This window comes from Lynx rufus, unplaced genomic scaffold, assembly GCF_022079265.1.
Source record: "Lynx rufus isolate CCGP_SWC_20201006 ecotype Redwood Valley unplaced genomic scaffold, mLynRuf1.p SCAF_4, whole genome shotgun sequence".
Classification (NCBI taxonomy): Eukaryota; Metazoa; Chordata; class Mammalia; order Carnivora; family Felidae; genus Lynx; species Lynx rufus.
The window spans coordinates 157,449,790-157,466,517 of NW_025814856.1; the positions used below are offsets into that span (position 1 = coordinate 157,449,790).

Consider the following 16,728-nt stretch of genomic DNA (forward strand, 5'->3'; position numbering starts at 1 on the left):
ACAATTTTCAGCCTATGTTTCTCAACCAACCCAAGCTACCAGTCAAATGCAATTTTCATTTCTGCCAGGATCTAAACCCTTTATTTCCATTTCACTCTTCCTAAGGAAGTTCCTGGATAATGTGTATCAGCAAAGGCAGGAGAAAGTCGAAAAGGGAAGGAACGGCAGGATTCAGAAAATAGGGAATCTGACTCAGAATAACAACAACCAAAAAAAGCATCAGGATAACAACTGTATGGAGCAACGAGTTAGCAACCAGGCCAGACTGAAGCAGGAAGACTCCAAGGTTAATTTTCAGCTACTGCCAAAACACAGACTGTGGCTACACTAAATGAGAAACTCATCCAGAACATCATCTAGCGTCAGTTCACACGATCAGAAACCCAGATCCAGCCTGGAGAAGATGACCTCCTTAAAAATAATCTAGATGACTCAGAGGCTTCAGATATAGGTACCAACCAAACGATAAAAGTCTGCTGATTACCTAACAGCCATTCAAAAGAATGAGGCAGTTCTTGTAATGCCATGATAACTCCTGTAAGACTCATCCTTCACAAATCACAAATACGAACTCTGGACCAAAAAAAAAAAAAAAAAAGTTTAAAGTTTATCTTAATGGGCTGAAAAGCAACCAAAAGAAGGCAGAATCTATGGGGAAGTAAACACTTGGATGAAAGGTAAGTTTTCTGTTGCTATAGATTTTTGCCAAAAAATGGATCGCAGTCAAGTAGGAACCCATGAAGAATTGACTAAAAAGTTAGCGAGGATATCTCAGAAAAAGGATATCCACAAAATGGCAATCCAAAATTCTGCATGCAAATCTGTCCCAGTCTCTGGTTAATGCCTGAACTATGCATGAGAGAAGCACTCCAATCAGCCATGCTAAGGGTAAAAGAACTGAACAGAAATTTCCATTTTTGTCAAACAGAAGAGAACAGAATTCAGAGGTTGAATTTAGCAAGTTAAATGCCAGTGAAAACAAAAACCCAATCACCCCTCAGAGAGATAACCAAAATCCAGACATACCCTTGACAGTGTCTAAGACACAATGAAAAAATTACTAGGTATATAAAGAAAATAAATAACATGACCTATAGTCAAAAGAACATCAGTATGGCAGCTGCCTGGCTCCAAGCTCTGAACTCCTGATGCGAAGACATATTTTGAGCTTACCTGGATGATAGAATTCATGAACAGGGATTTAAAGCATGTTCAAGGACATAAAAGAAAATATTACTGTAATGAAGAAAACAAATGGGAATTCACAACACAATAATGGAAACTATAAGAAATAAATGGAAATTTGAGAATTAAAATGGCAATATTTGAAATTTAAAAAAAAACCTCACTGAATGAGCTTGGAGCAGATTAGAGATAACAGAAGAAAAATTCAGTAAACTTGAATTTATGGCAATAGAAATTTTAGTGTCTAGCGAATGGGGCGGGGGGGGATGTGCAAAAAGAATAACAGATTCCAGTGGTCTATAGATAAATATCGAAAGACAATAGCTGTTGGAAACTTGGATTTTATTTATTTTTTTTTCAACGTTTATTTATTTTTGGGACAGAGAGAGACAGAGCATGAACGGGGGAGGGGCAGAGAGAGAGGGAGACACAGAATCGGAAACAGGCTCCAGGCTCTGAGCCATCAGCCCAGAGCCCGACGCGGGGCTCGAACTCACGGACCGCGAGATCGTGACCTGGCTGAAGTCGGACGCTTAACCGACTGCGCCACCCAGGCGCCCCGGAAACTTGGATTTTGAGGTAGAAATGTAGAGCACAAGAAATAGTGAAGTGTAGATACATATTAGAGATTTTTCTTAATTCCTTGTAGTACACACAACCGGTGAAAGCAAAAATTTCAGCACTGCATTGCCGGGCATGTGGCAGATAGACACAATAAAGATGACAACAATACCACAAAAGACGAGGTTGGAGAGAACAGGCCCACGTAGTCGCAAAGTTTTATATTTTCAATGAATCTTTACGATATTAATCATAAGTATACTGTAAAAAGTTTAAAATGAGTATGATAATTTTCAGCCAATCACTAAAAGAAAAAAATAGAGAGATACCTGAAATGTCAATAGTTAACAAGTCAAAATAGATTGTTTTCAAATAATTAAATAGGGTCTATCCCAGGAACAAGCTTGCTCAATACTCAAAAATCAGTCACTGCAGAGGCACCTGGGTGCCTCCGTTGGTTAAGCGTCTGACTCTTGATTTCAGCTCAGGTCATGATCCCAGGGTCGTGGGGTCCATCCCCAGGTTTGGCTCTGCACTGAGCATGGGATGCCCTGCTTGAGATGATCTCTCTCCCTCTGCCCCCTCCCACTTGCACACGCACTCTCAGTCTCTCTGTCTCTAAAATAGAAATTAAAGGGGTGCCTGGGTGGCTCAGTCGGTTGAGTCTCCAACTTTGGCTCAGGTCATGGTCTCACGGTTCGTGAGTTCGAGGCCAGCATCGGGCTCTGTGCTGACAGCTCAGAGCCTGGAGCCTGCTTCTGATTCTGTGTCTCCCTCTCTCTGACCCTCCCCTGTTCATGCTCTGTCTCTGTCTCAAAAATAAATAAACATTAAAAAAATAAAATAGAAATTAAAAAATTAGGGGCATCTGGGTTTCTCAGTCGGTTAAGCGTCCGACTTCGGCTCAGGTCATGATCCTGTGGTTTGCAGGTTTGAGTCCCATGTCAGGCTCTGTGCTGACATCCCAGAGCCTGGAACCTGCTTCAGATTCTGTGTCTCTCCCTCTTTCTACCCGTCTCCTGCTCATGCTCTGTCTCTCTCTGTCTCTCAATAATAAATAAACGTTAAAAAACATTTTTTATTAAATTAAAAAATTAAAAAAATAAGTCATTATCATTTACCTTATTAGCACATGTATAAAAACTACAACAGTTATCACTAGAGATAGAAAAAACACTTAATAAAATTCCATATCCATTGTTGATAGGAACACTCAGAGAAGTGGGAACAGGACGAACTTCCTCAGTCTAACGAAGGACATCTGCAAGCAGCCAACAATTAAAAGCATAATGAATGGCAGAAATATTCAACACTTTAGCCCCAACATGATAGACGAGTCAATAACGTTCACACACAGCACTTCTGTCCCACATTACTGGAGGTGCTAGGCAGCACATCCAGGCAAGAAAAAGACGAAAAGGCTGAAGAGTAAATTATAAGGTAAAATCTTTTAAGAGATGAAATCACCATTTATATTAAAATATCAAAAGAAAGTACAAAATTATGAAATTAATAAGTGAATTTATTAAGGGCATGGGCTATAATATTAACATGCAAAACTCAACTGCAGTTTATATGCTATGGCAAACAATGGGATAAATGAGTTTTAAAATTTGAATTTAAAAGAATATAAACAAGCCCAAAGTATTTAAGAACAAATTTAACAAAAGACATGCAAGACACGTATACTGAGAAGCAAAAAGCATTACTCAGAAAAATGGGAGACAACTTAATTATTATTTTTTTTAGGTTTTCTTCATTTATCTTGAGAGTGAGAGAGCACGAGTGGGGGAGGTGCAGAAAGAGGGAGGGGGAGAGAAAGAGAGAGAGAGAGAGAGAGAGAGAGAGAGAATCCCAAGCAGCCTGCACGATGTCATGCAGAGCCCGATGTGGGACTCGAACTCACAAACTGTGAGATAATGACCTGAGCTGAAATCAAGGGTTGGAGGCTCAACCGACTGAACCACCCAGGTGCCCCGAAAGACAACTTTGCTACGTGGGATAGATCATGTTCACAAATTGGAAGTCTGGATGTTGTTAAAATGAGCGTTCTCCTCAAATTCATCCATGGATTCAACAAAATCCTAATTCTTGAACCAACTGAGTTTTGGTGGGGTTTGTTTGTTTAACTAGAAAGCTTATTCTAAAATGTATATGGAAATGCAAAGGTTCTGTGAGGAGGTGAGAAATGGTTGAAAGCCTATGTGTGATCTTTCAGGCTTCACCAGTGGCAATTACCCAAAGGGTAGCACCTATGTGGTGCTCCATAATGACAGGTGGGGACGTGGTGGATACGTGGCGGATGGATGGCAGGTGAATGTTACGCCTTGGGAGTGAAGATCCATCCTAAGTGAAGAGCCACACAGCTCCACTAGGGGGCAGATGGATTTTCGGCACATTCTGCAGAGGCTCCTCCTCCTACTACAGAAGGGAAACAGACGCAGTAGGAAAGGAAGACCACGCTGGGGAGGAGAGATGAACTTGAGTTTGCCTTCTCAGTGCCTATTCTCAGGGAAGGTGAGAGGCTATCACCTAAAGATGCTGACTTGCCTGCAACTTCTCCTGGGACAAGGTATGAGTCTGATCCCACTGGGAAGTTTGGGGTTAATGTTGATGCCCAGTGGAGGAGCAGAGGGTCTGAGGCCACCCATCAGAGGATGAGGGAACTGGATTAGTGGATTCTGATGGTATAACAGTTGGAAGAACAAAATGGAGGCCGTGCCAGGGATCCAAAGTGACATTAAAGCAAATAGTGAAAAGACCTTCCTGCCTGGGGATGAGCTTGTCAGCTTTCTCTCTCTCTCTCTCACTGGAACTAGACACTGTGTTCAGCGCTCTCCTCTCTCAGAAGCCACACAGGGACATCTGTCAACGCGGGACCTCCGTGACAATCCACTGTGAGGTCGATATCCAGTTCACCTTAATGTTCTGGTACCATCAGCTCCCAGGACAGAGCTTGGTGCTGATGGCAACCACAAACCAGGGTCTGGAGGCCACTTACGAACATGGATTTACCAAGGACAAGTTTCCCATCAGCCGCCAACCCTAGTGTTCTCAACTATGACCGTAAGCAACGTGAGCCTTGAAGATAGCAGCTTTTACTTCTGTAGTGCCGGAGACACAGTACTCAGCACGGATCAGAGGTCTGAGCAGGAACCTCAGCCAGCTCCCTCCTGTCTGGCTCCCACCGGATGAACCCGAGGCCCCAGTCAAGGCAGGTGGGAGGGGGAAACCACAGCTCTGGCTGTTCCTGTGCTTGTGGGCAGGTCTGGGTGTGAAGGGGAAGACTGGCCACAGGGAGAGAATCTGCAGGACGAACTGGGGGTGGGGGGGGAGGGGGACTCCAGCCAGACACAGGAAGTGTGTCAGGAGGCTAAGGATAAAATTTCCTTCGTAAGAGTATTTAGAAGTACTCGGGAAAGACCATTGGACACAGTTTGCCTTCAAGGGGCAGGGTCAGAAATCCCCTTCAACTATTTTATTTCAAAGCTCTATTTGGCTCATTTTCTATTGATATACTTCAGAAGGCTCTTAGCCATCTTGCTATCATACTGGTCCATTAGACTGATGGCATTTTGCTGGTTGTTCTTGGTGACCTGGAATCATAAAGCACTCGAGATGCCTCAGTATGCCATATGCATGCCGGACCAACGTAAAATCTGTAAAAGTTCAGGGACCTGCCACATTGATGAGCTTTTGAGTGGTCCAAGGTCTGGGATGTGTTTGATTATACCCTCTTAGCTGCTAAACCTTATACTGTCTGCCAAGGAGAGAGGTGTGATGCTGAAAGGGCCTCTCTAGACTTGGGAGTTACCATATACCACAGTTGGGTGTACCAGTCTGGTCCATTTGCTGTGTAATCTGTAAGGTGAGGGAAGTGCGAGAGGGGGTTCCACAGAACAAGGCTGTGATTAAAGCTGCCTCGGGCCATACACCAGGCAGGTCCATCATTCTCCAAGTCCCTGTGGCGGGACGGGAATGCCCCCAGCCTTCCCCAGTAAGAGACGCACTGAGCAGACGCAAGGAGTTTTAGAGCGAAGCCACACTCTTCTATCTGCCAACAGCTGTTTTTCCTTTGGAGAGCACCCTAGATCTTTGTGTCACGTCACATCATGGCAGTCAGAACTGTGTGTTAGCTGCCCCTCGGATCTGTAAAGCTAGACGTGCACAGAGTAGATACACAAGCCCAGTCTCAATTCACTCTCAAGAACAAGCGTGAGTCTCAGGGTTGCTCCGACCCCACCCGTCTTTACCATCAATCCACACCCGAGGCTGCATGGGAGTGTCCTAGTTCCAGCTGAAAAACCCTGGGCCCGTGTTCTGGCCCGGGTGACACGTTTCCCTGGAATCATCAGTACAGTGCCACACAAGTGTGGTGGGAAAGGGAGTGGTAATGATGATCATCTCAAGGGGCCAGAACTTCAGCCTCTAAATCTAGGTGTTCCCATTTTATGGGAGGAAAGATGGCCTGAGGTGTAGTTCTAACCTGTGTTCACATTTCTTTCACACTGTCATTTAGACCTTTTAACTGTTCACTCACATTTTCCTTCTATGTGCTTCCCTGTGGTGCATTCTGGGTCATTTCTTTGGAACCAGCATCCAGTTTACTAATTCACTCCTCAGTTCCAATAAGCCATTTGACTCTTCAGTTGACCTTGTCTAGTTAAATTATATTTTTGTTTCTAGAAATTCTGCTTGGATCTTTTACAAATATGAGCTGTCATTTTTTTTTTAATTTTTTTTTCAATGTTTATTTATTTTTGGGACAGAGAGATACAGAGCATGAACGGGTGAGGGGCAGAGAGAGAGGGAGACACAGAATCGGAAACAGGCTCCAGGCTCTGAGCCATCAGCCCAGAGCCCGACGCGGGGCTCGAACCCACGGACCGCGAGATCGTGACCTGGCTGAAGTCGGACGCTTAACCGACTGCGCCACCCAGGCGCCCCAGAGCGGTCATTTTTTAAAGCATCTTGCCCTTGTATATTTTTATTATTATTACTTATGTTTTCTTTAATTTTAGAGATAGAGAGCATGCAAGGGGGGAGAGGGGCAGAGAGAGAGAGAGAAAGAGAGAGAGAGAATCTTAAGCAGGCCCCACACTCAGTGCAGAGCCGGACACACGGCTTGATCCCACCACCCTGGGCTTATGATTGTAGAAATTGAGAATGAGATGAAATCATCCACATAAAACACAGAACACTATGCCTGATAGAGACAAAACAGACAATTAATTTAGTCCTGCCTAAATTTCTTTCTCACTATAATATATGAAATTTTACCACTAGTAATTCTTTCCTCAAGGTTAGGTATTGCCCTCGCTGGGAACATTTTATTTATTACTGCCATTGTTTCTCTTTCTTTTAGCTGTTTGAATCACAAAATCCATGCATATTTTTGCAAAACGTAAACTCACTCATTTAAATAAAGAGAGATCATACAACACACATTGCTTTATAACTTACTCTCTTAATATTTCACAAATACCATTTCATGTCAAAAAATCTACATTAAGTTTTGTAAGACCATTTCAATATGTTGATGGTCAATTTTTACAATTAAAACCAATGGCAAGGTAAATATCATATGCTAGATGACAGGGTTGTTTAATTTAAGAAGCAATGGTGGGTGTGTTGATTTATTTCTGTTACAGATTCAGCAGGGAATAATGAAAGCCCTCCCTACTCTGCCTTTACATGATTGGCCCCTTCTTTTTTATTTTTCTAAAGTTGATTTATTTATTTTGAGAGAGAGAGAGTGCGAGCACACAATCAGGGAAGGTCCAGAGAGAAGAAGAGACAGAATCCCAAGCGGACTCTGCACCTTTAGCACAGAGCCCGATGCGGGGCTGAAACTCATGAAACGTGAGATCGTGACCCAAGCCAAGATCTAGAGTCAGACACCTAACCGACTGTGTCACCCAGGCACCCCATGACTGGCTCCTTCTTATGTGAGGTCTCAAGTTCAAATCTCATCTCCCCCAAAGAGGTCTCTCCTGACCCCCTTACCTAATATAGCACTTGCGAACCCAGAAGCCGCTCACATTTATTACCACTCTATCCTATTTTAACAATACCTAAGCACCATAATCTGATATAAATATACCTCCTCACATATGTGTAGCCACACCCAGAAATGCACATAAATGCCATGAAAGGACATTTCCTATCTTCTTCATTGCTATTTCCTTACAGCTTAGAAAAACTGCAGGAATGCTTCAGGAATTCAGCCAATATTTACTGAGTGTTACAGACTGAAATGCGCTCCAAAATTCGTACAAGTACAGCCCTAAGCCCCGGTATTTTAGAATGTGATTATATTTGGAGATTTGGTCTTTAAAGATCTAATTAACTTAAAAACGGGGCCATGAGGATGGCCCTAATCCAATCTGGCTGGTATCCTTATCAGAAGAGATTAGGACATCCTAGAAGAGACACGAGGATTGTACCCACAGAGGAAAGGCTACATGAGGACACAGTGAGGAGAAGGCCATCTACAAGCCAAGGAGAGAGGCCTCAGGAGAAACCAATCCTTCTGATACCTTGATCTTAGATTTTTAGTTCCCAGAACTATGAGAAAGTAGATTTCTGTTGTTTAAGACACCTAGTCTGTATTATTTTGCTTTGGTGGCCCTAGCAAACGAATATATTGAGTAAATAAATATGATTCAAAAGAAAAGAGGAAATTTTGCCAGACAGTATGGATTTCCCAGGAGAAAAAGAGCTTAAACAATGTAATCCCATAAGCAAATGAACTGAATTGTTCTAACAGGGACGAACTGATGCTTTGACTTTTATGTTTGAAGAGAAAGGCGGCCCCACAACGTGCCAGTCCCCTCTGTTGCATTCCCAAGGCTGGGAAAGGGAACAGATGTGATGGGTTCTAGAGACCTAAGCCCAGAACGTGCACAAACACAGTGGCTCTGAAGTGGTTTGTCCTCAAATTGGAACTGTACAGGTGCCTGTGTGAAGTGAGCACTCTGTGCTGAGCCTTGGAGATCCTCTGGGCAGGTTGGCCAATAAGAAGTGGACAAATTAGTGGCTGCCTTCCAAATGGACAACACATTCTAGAGTTTTTACAATCCAAATGAGTGGAGAGAGCCCAACTGATTGATTGGGCTTATCACTGAACTTTGCTTGTGGAGCTCAATCTGGATCTAATATGATTTAGAAAGATAAATACACATGCCATTAATTAAATCTGAGTATCATGGGACAAGTCATGACTGCTACAATAATAACAGCCCACATGCCTATTCCTTTTGGACCCTCTCCTGCCTTTCTTCTGCTTACTACCCTCCAATAGATGCTGGAGCCACTTAAGCAGCTCTAATAGGCTCAGGGACGAGACAAGGAGGGGTGGGAATATGAACAGGAAGGCCGTAACATTACAGGAACCAGTCTTTCATCAGCTAGTGTTAAAGCCTTAATTGCCAGAGACTTCCCACTTACCCCTCTAAAGAAACCTGAAGAATAGATAAAATATGCAAATGGAACCTTGCTCTGGGCACAAAACTTGATCTTCCTTGGCTTCAAGGTGGGGAGCAGGACAAGGGGGAGAGAAAGGGTGGATACCCCCATTTAGCCAATCAGCTATGGCCAGCCTACGCCTCCACACCTCTGTCTCAGCCTTCACGTTTTTCTGGGCCACACAAAGTGCCCCCCTTCGCTATCAAGAGTCAGTGATTCCCAGGCTCAGATATTCAAGAAAGCAGTTCTTATCGGATGAGAAATTGTGCCATGGTGAAAATATGTGGTTTAGAAAAAAATAATGGAGGAAGAAAAAAGCTGGAAGTTTAAAGAGAAGACAGCTCGGAATTGGATAATGTGGTTGGAGATCAGTGAAGGACACTGGGCCGAAGGGGGAGTTGACTACAAGCGGAGGAGAAATACCTGAGCCTGGTCGGGGGTAGGGGTGGGCTTGGGAGAAAAGTGTTAAAAAAAAACAAACCCACAACTAGTGACTTGGAATCTGACCAAAATCTACTTTTCAGACCACTGAGATGTCCCAAAGACCCCAGTGTGTAGCAACACAGTGGGAAATAACTTAGCTTGTGTAGGGAAAGCCTCTGGTGTCAACTCCACATTCATCAGCCAGGTGACCCTGGAGAAGTCACTGACCTCTGAGCTTTAGATTCTTTATGGTAAAACGGAGAAAACGGTGTCTGTTGCCTAACTCATGAGGCTGCACTGAGGATCAAATGAAGAAGAAGGGAAGCGAATATTCTACGGTAGAGCAGGCGGGTTCTAGAGTCAACTATCGTGCGTAAATCCCATGTCTACAACTTACTGGCTGTGTGACCTTGAGCAAGTTACTCCACCTCTACATGGCTCATTTCATCATCTACAAAATGGGCAACCTCATGGGTAGTTGTTATAATAAAGTGAAACAAAAAGGTCCATGAAAGACTGAGACAATGTTTGGGATAGTAAGCACGAGGAAACTATTCACTGTTACCATAATTAAAAGCCGGTGGTTTGATACGCTAATCGTGAAATACGAACTAGGAGAATGTCTTAGAGAAATGCTCAGAATGAAGAGTGTAAGAGCTGCACAGACTTATCCATATTGAATTTGGGCAAAGGGGCACCTGAATCCATCCTACATGCCTGAGCCTAAAGCATGAGGTAATAGTGTCACTTACAGCTATTTTCTCTGCCTAGAAGGTGATTCCTGCTACGTTCAAGAAAACTGACTTCGTGCTGTGTTGTGGGTGTAATAGTTTATTCTGAGGAAGAGCACAAAATATCAGGAAAAAGCTAGTCTTGAGGCTTTAAACACAGAAAGTCCTCAAGCTCTTGGGTGTTCCCTTTCAGACAGAGTCAAAGCCACAAGCACCTATCCAGAAATGTTCTCCCTGCTCCCCAGTTTCCTACCAAGGATCCCCTTTTCCTAGTGCACCTCTCCAGGGAACACTGGACGTGTTCCTCTCTTTATCCACTACAGCAGGGCTTCCTACAAACACCCCACAACAAAGGGATAAAATAGCATATTTGGTGACATTACGGGGAAAGCCCCTACTGTCAAGGTTCCACAGCCGGGGGCAGCCACCCAGGAGCACAGAGAGATATGCCATCCATGCCTTGGACGTGGCAAGGTAAGGCTCTGAGACCGGGTGCCAGGTAGAGAACTAATTAATCTTCTATTTCTGCCAGGGAGCCAAGCATCAGGAGGGATCAGGAGGTACGTTTTGTCCTCTGGGAGCCTCTGGCTCGATCCCAAATCGACATTCCCTTAGATGGCACCTGCAGCAATTCCCAGACTTCCAACGCTTTCCACGTCTTCCAGTAGCCTTGAGGCCAGCTCTGCCATTTTTAGATGTACGTTCTTGGGCAACACTGAACCTTGCTGATTCTCAGTCTCTTCCTCTAGAAATGGAAATAATTTCTTTCTGCACATTTCACAATTAAAACATTTGTGAAAAGCCAAATTTGAAACTCAACACAAACGAAGCTCAGCATGCCACTGCTGTTTGTGTGTGAAAGCTCGTTAAAAGCTGTCAGGCACTGTACAAATATAGCACCTTCCTCCAGAGGTATGAGCCCACCAGGATGAGAGGGGGTGCCATAGGCAAGGCCAGAGCTCTGAGCAGCAGCTCCCCTGTTGTGGGGAAGCTGGCCTCCAGCCGTGCCAGGCACCGGACCGGCCTATGGGCCACTCCCAACACCACGAGTCCCACGATAGTGTTTTCCCCAACTTCTGCCAGTTTCCATTTACTCCATTCCCCCAGCCTACTTCCTGTCTCACCACCAGACTCCTCGGCCTTTTTCACCTTGCTCACCAACGCCAGAAACTTTCCTCGCTTCCACCTTTCAGAGAATTTGAACATGGACCATGCCCGCTCCAGCTCTTCACCACCCTGGAGCTCAGAGGAGCTGAGAAGGAGAAGTGTCTTTACCAGACGGCTTCTCCACCTGGTTCACATAATTACACTTGAGCACAGACACTGGCTCCACCTCTAGTCCCCTCTGGTCAGGTTATGGCTCAATAGGTTACAAGGTTGTGTCTTGGTGGGTGGTGGCAGGTCCCAAACTGAAGTCATTCCTGGGAAAATGAACTCTGGGCTGAGGCCAGTACAATAGTCCCACTGCATCTAAAATAGAAAATTCCAGAATTCCCCCATTCCTTTGTTGTTCCCAATGATCAAATACTCCACCCCTTCACTATGTGCTAATCTCTCTACCTACTGCTGGTTCTCTGATCAGAACCCACATTTACCACTTTCAAACCCTTTTTAGTATCTGATCTGGAGCACACAATTGGACCTCAGGCTGCCAGCCCCCAGCAGGTGCGGGAAGTTTTCATCACACGGGAGCAGCTTCCCAGGGCAACCAAGAGGTTGCTTAGAGAAAACCCAAGACAGTGTGAGTGACGAGAAAGATCGGCATCGTGATAGGGACGATGAGGAGGGATATGGTGTTGGCCTTCTGTCCTCCAAATACATCAGGCAAATGCCTACTTCATTTCTCCCTCCAAACGCTCCTGTCCACAAGCCTAGGTAGGAAGGAAAGCCAGCTGAAAGCCCAGATTCCCAAGAAACTCTGCCTCTCCCTTCTCATCAGCTCTTGACATTGGGATGCTGGTTCCCTTGAGTGTGGCCTTCCTACCCAGTGGTTTAGACTTGGGAGAAGGGTGTTCGTGCTTACAGATACAAGACTTAGACAAGATTTCTCTCCCCTTGTGGGGGCTTCAGGTTACCAGCAGCCAAGTTTGCTTCCAATACCAGCTCTTGCTTAGAGTTCAATAAATCTCCATGAGGTCAGAGGGCCCAGGCCATTCTTCCTCCTCCTCTCATCTCAAGAAGGTCCAGCTGTGACATATGGGGGTTTGGCTTCTTCCCCTCACCCCAGAACCCTCCCAGGAGTCAGCTGCTCTTCCTCTTTGCCCTCACAAGGTAAGCTTTCTTATCACCAGCGGGTCACGAATCCACAGATGGCCAAACACAGAGCTGAGGCAAGGCCCCGGGAAGGGAAAGTTACAGGTGTGTTTGTCCCGGGAGGAGCGGTGACCCTCCACCCTCACACACACCCCTCGCCCTCATTTGGGGAGGTATAAAAGCGTCCCCACTACTCACTCAGTTCTACTTCTGCCGCCATGACTCCACTCCTGATCCTTGCTTTCGTGGGAGCTGCTGGTGAGTCCCACACGTGGCTTCGGGCCCCACTCGCCCCTCTCCTGGCAGAGACACCTGCTCTACCTTTGCCGCTCTTCTGTGTTTACCTGGGTTCTGATAGTCTCTCTCCCCTGCCAGGGAGCCCTCCTCCTCATTCTTGGGCTCTCTGTAAGACTCTCCCACCTTGTGCTGACCTCACTCCCAACCCCATCATCGACCCGTTTAGGACTTTGTTGGGAGGGGCTGGAAAGGGAGACCAGGTGCCAGTCATCCATGAAATGAACCGGGGGTCTTGAGGCTTAATTCTGGCAACTCTGGGATAGCTCCCCTATAGCTGTCCTCAACCTCAGGTATGCCTAGACAAGTTGAAAGAATACTCATGCCAGACTCCTATCCTTAGAAATTCTGGTTTAGTTGGCCTGGTGTGTGGCCTGTGCATTGAATTTTTTTTTTTAAGTTTATTTATTTATCTTTGAGAGTGAGCAAGAGAGCAAGAGTGAGCAGGGAAGGGGCAGAGACAGAGGGAGAGAGAGAACCCCAAGCAGGCTCTGGGCTGTGAGCACAGAGCCCTCTGCGGGGCCCGATCCCACAACTGTGAGATCATGACCTGAGCCGGGATCAAGAATCAGACACGTGACTGAGTCACCCAGTAGCCCCTGTGTATTGAATTTTTAAATTTCCTAAAAGACTTTAGGGTTCCCAAGTGTGTAGCCAAGATTGGGAATCACTGTTCTATTAGGCAATAACAGTTGGTCTGCCTTTGTCCTGCCTAATGGGCCTGGGGGCTCCTGTAGATTTTTAGCTATGGGAAAAGCTGGGTACAGCCAGGGCTACTTAGCCAGATTTTCCTCTCTAGGCCAACCCATCCTGACAATCTGGAGCTCAAACAGCTGTGAGGAGTAGAGTAATGATGGATGAGAAGCATTCAGTGGATGAGAAAACCACATTCAGACCTGTGTCACACCGAGTGCAGTGTGAGGCATTTCCTGTGTTCTTGCCCGGTGCCCCCGGCAGAGGTCTGGGCCTGAGCCCCAGCAGGCACCGGGCTATGTGCCCTGCAGACACACGGAGAGGCTCAGGAGTGAGCTACACGCTCTGGCACCTACTGGGGATGTAACGCCCCCTGCCTGCCAGTCTGTCATCTCTGCTCCTGTTGAGGACTCCTGATTAGCATGATCCAACCACAGGGCTCCAGGCTCCCCCTGCCCACATCCGCTGAATTGGCTTCTCCCTTCCTTTCTCCGTTCAAGTTGCTTTCCCCACTGACGATGATGACAAGATCGTTGGGGGCTATACCTGTGAGGAGAACTCCATCCCCTACCAGGTGTCCCTGAACTCGGGCTACCACTTCTGCGGCGGCTCCCTCATCAGTGACCAGTGGGTGGTGTCTGCGGCTCACTGCTACAAGTCGTGAGTGCTGGGTCCCCCACACCCAGAGCCCTCTCGGGTGCTGGGTCAGCCCGGGAGTGCGGAGGTTGGAGAAGATGGGTGAATGGAGAGGCAAGGTTGTCACCAGCCACCCACTCACAGAAGTGAGGGGGCATAGAGGGGCACTGGATAGAAAGCCTCTCCCATCCAAAACAAACGGATGACACAGCAAAGGCTCTGGGTCAGAAAAGTAGGGAGGGACTCTTTTGGGGGTGGTGAGGTCCAATGGAAAAGCAGCAAGGACCTTGCACGAGTCTCCTCTGCCAGTTGACTACCCATTGAAACCACCTAAGATCTGTTCAAAAAATAGTGACGCCTGGGTCCCACCCCAGGGCACTTAACTCAGAATTTTCAGGAAGAGGGGTTTGAACACTGGTGAGTTTTTAATGCTCTCCACCTCTGGTGACTCTACCCTGTGGCAGAGCTGAGGATCATTGCCTGGACCAAGGGTTCTCCATCAGAATCACCTGAAAGGCTTGCTAAACCATGGACCGCTGGGTCCCACACCAGAGCTTCTGATTCAGCAGATCCGGGGGTGGGGGCGGGGGTGGGGACCAACCCTCTGTACTTCTAGTAAGTTTCCAGGTGATGCTGAGGCTGCAGGTCCCAGGGCAACAGTTTGAGAACCACTGGGTGAGCTCATACAGGATGATGGCACTTACCAGACCGAGAAGGGAGGGAATAAGGTCGCTGCATGTAGGTAGCAAAATGACAGAGGCTGAGGGATGCATGGGAAGCTTCTAGCAGGTCATTTGTGCCTGTGGTGCCAGGTGCATGGGGGTTTGTTGGGGAAAGCAGGCTGAGGAGCAGTCCCCACTGGGTCCCTTCACCTCATCCCTGCTCCATGACCACCCACCTCTCAAGCAGAAAGTTCTTGGTCTCACACCTGCACTGACCCACCACCCCTCTCCTGCCTGGTGATATTGCTACAGTCCTACCCATGAGCAGGAACCTGGAGAACCCTGGGGAAAAGTGGGCATATGGACAAGAGGGTTTCCCCACGCTTCTCTTCCCAACAGTCGCATCCAAGTGAGGCTCGGAGAGCACAACATCGAAGTCCTGGAGGGGGATGAGCAGTTCATCAGCTCGGCCAAGGTCATCCGCCACCCCAGATTTAACAGCTGGACCCTGGACTATGACATCATGCTTATCAAGCTCTCCTCACCTGCAGCCCTCACTGGCCGGGTGTCCACCATATCGCTGCCCTCCGCCTGTGCCCCCGCCGGCACCCAGTGCCTCATCTCCGGCTGGGGCAACACCCTGAGCTCTGGCAGTGAGTGGGACCCCCACTGCTTCACCCTCTGACTTCCCCGCATTTCCCAGAACCAAGCATGCCCCTGAGCTTGAACCCCTCTACACTCCGAGCTCGGGGCTGGGTGCTAGAAAGAGGCAAAGCTTTAAGGAGTTGACTCCCTAGAATCGGAATATAGGACAAATATAGCCCTTTCTACTGTCGCGTCCAGGGAGGGGGTCAGCAGCGATCATTCTGGGAACCGAACCCCATTGTCCCTCACTGGGGCTTACGTGCCTGGAGTCCTCCCCTGGCCGCCCTCCGTGTTCAGCACTGGCTGGCTGTCCCCTCTCCTGGCCTGACTCCCGTTTTTCCTTTCCTTGATCTCTTCCTGCTCCTCAAAGCCAACTACCCCGAGCTGCTACAGTGCCTGGACGCCCCGCTGCTGAGCCAGGACCAGTGTAAAGCCGCCTACCCCGGGCAGATCACGGAGAACATGGTTTGCGCTGGCTTCCTCGAGGGAGGCAAGGACTCCTGCCAGGTGACTCGACCCCTTCCCACGCTGAGACCCTTGCCCAGCAGCAGGATTGGAACGCCCGGCCGGGGCTGTGGGGTTGGTGGAGGAGGGCTCCGTGCAGTGGACTCGTAAAGAAGCGAGGAAGGCTTGTCTGTGTGACAGTCATCTTCGAGTGAGAACAGAGAACGGGCCACCATGGGAGGGGTGCAGAACCACAGATCTGACCAGAACGCAGTCTTTTAAGGTTCAGACTGTGTGTGGCTCTATTTACCCTTTTTTCCTTTCTAACCCTTGTCCCGTCTGCCTCCTCCCCAGGGTGACTCTGGTGGCCCTGTGGTCTGCAGAGGAGAGCTCCAGGGCATCGTCTCCTGGGGCTATGGCTGTGCCCAGAAGAACAAGCCTGGCGTCTACACCAAGGTGTGCAACTTTACAGACTGGATTAAGGAGACGATAGCTGCCAACAGCTAAAGCCCCCAGGCCCCCTGCCATCCCTATCCTAATAAAGTGAGCCTCTCACAACTGCCTGTGTCTGCACCTGCTCCCTCCTGCCCCCTCGCTCTGTGGACATCCTCCCATCTGAGGCCAGACAGGGCTCTACCCCTTAGAGACGAACAGAATGCCCAGCTCCTGAGATATGTTCCATGGAATACTGGTTTAGCAGCATGTGAAGAGAAGGAATCTAAAAACCTACAAGT

General features: G+C 47.4%; 1 protein-coding gene and 1 gene segment (V, D, J or C); both read left to right on the forward strand.

The window, feature by feature from the left end:
- Positions 1-16,728, forward strand: part of LOC124523595 (T cell receptor beta constant 2-like) — a 196,792-nt gene that overhangs the window by 167,601 nt on the left and 12,463 nt on the right.
- On the forward strand, positions 4,218-16,552 carry LOC124523596 (anionic trypsin). 2 transcript variants are annotated; one of them, XM_047095382.1, is made up of 5 exons: positions 4,235-4,318; positions 14,108-14,267; positions 15,305-15,558; positions 15,921-16,057; positions 16,349-16,552. In XM_047095382.1, exons 1-5 carry the CDS (start codon positions 4,285-4,287, stop codon positions 16,499-16,501), a joined length of 738 nt encoding a protein of 245 aa, XP_046951338.1. In that variant the 5' UTR covers positions 4,235-4,284; the 3' UTR covers positions 16,502-16,552. The 2 variants fall into 2 exon arrangements, with proteins under 2 accessions (XP_046951339.1, XP_046951338.1); XM_047095383.1 differs by lacking the exon at positions 14,108-14,267 and having other exon boundaries at positions 4,218-4,318.

What these genes read in the sequence shown, in the direction of transcription:
- LOC124523596 (XM_047095382.1), top strand. Translation starts at nt 4,285, where the DNA reads ATGCTGACTTGCCTGCAACTTCTCCTGGGACAAG. An exon ending in GCAACTTCTCCTGGGACAAG is followed by an intron (nt 4,319 to 14,107) that starts GTATGAGTCTGA and finishes TCTCCGTTCAAG; the next exon opens with TTGCTTTCCCCACTGACGAT. An exon ending in GAGGCAAGGACTCCTGCCAG is followed by an intron (nt 16,058 to 16,348) that starts GTGACTCGACCC and finishes CCTCCTCCCCAG; the next exon opens with GGTGACTCTGGTGGCCCTGT.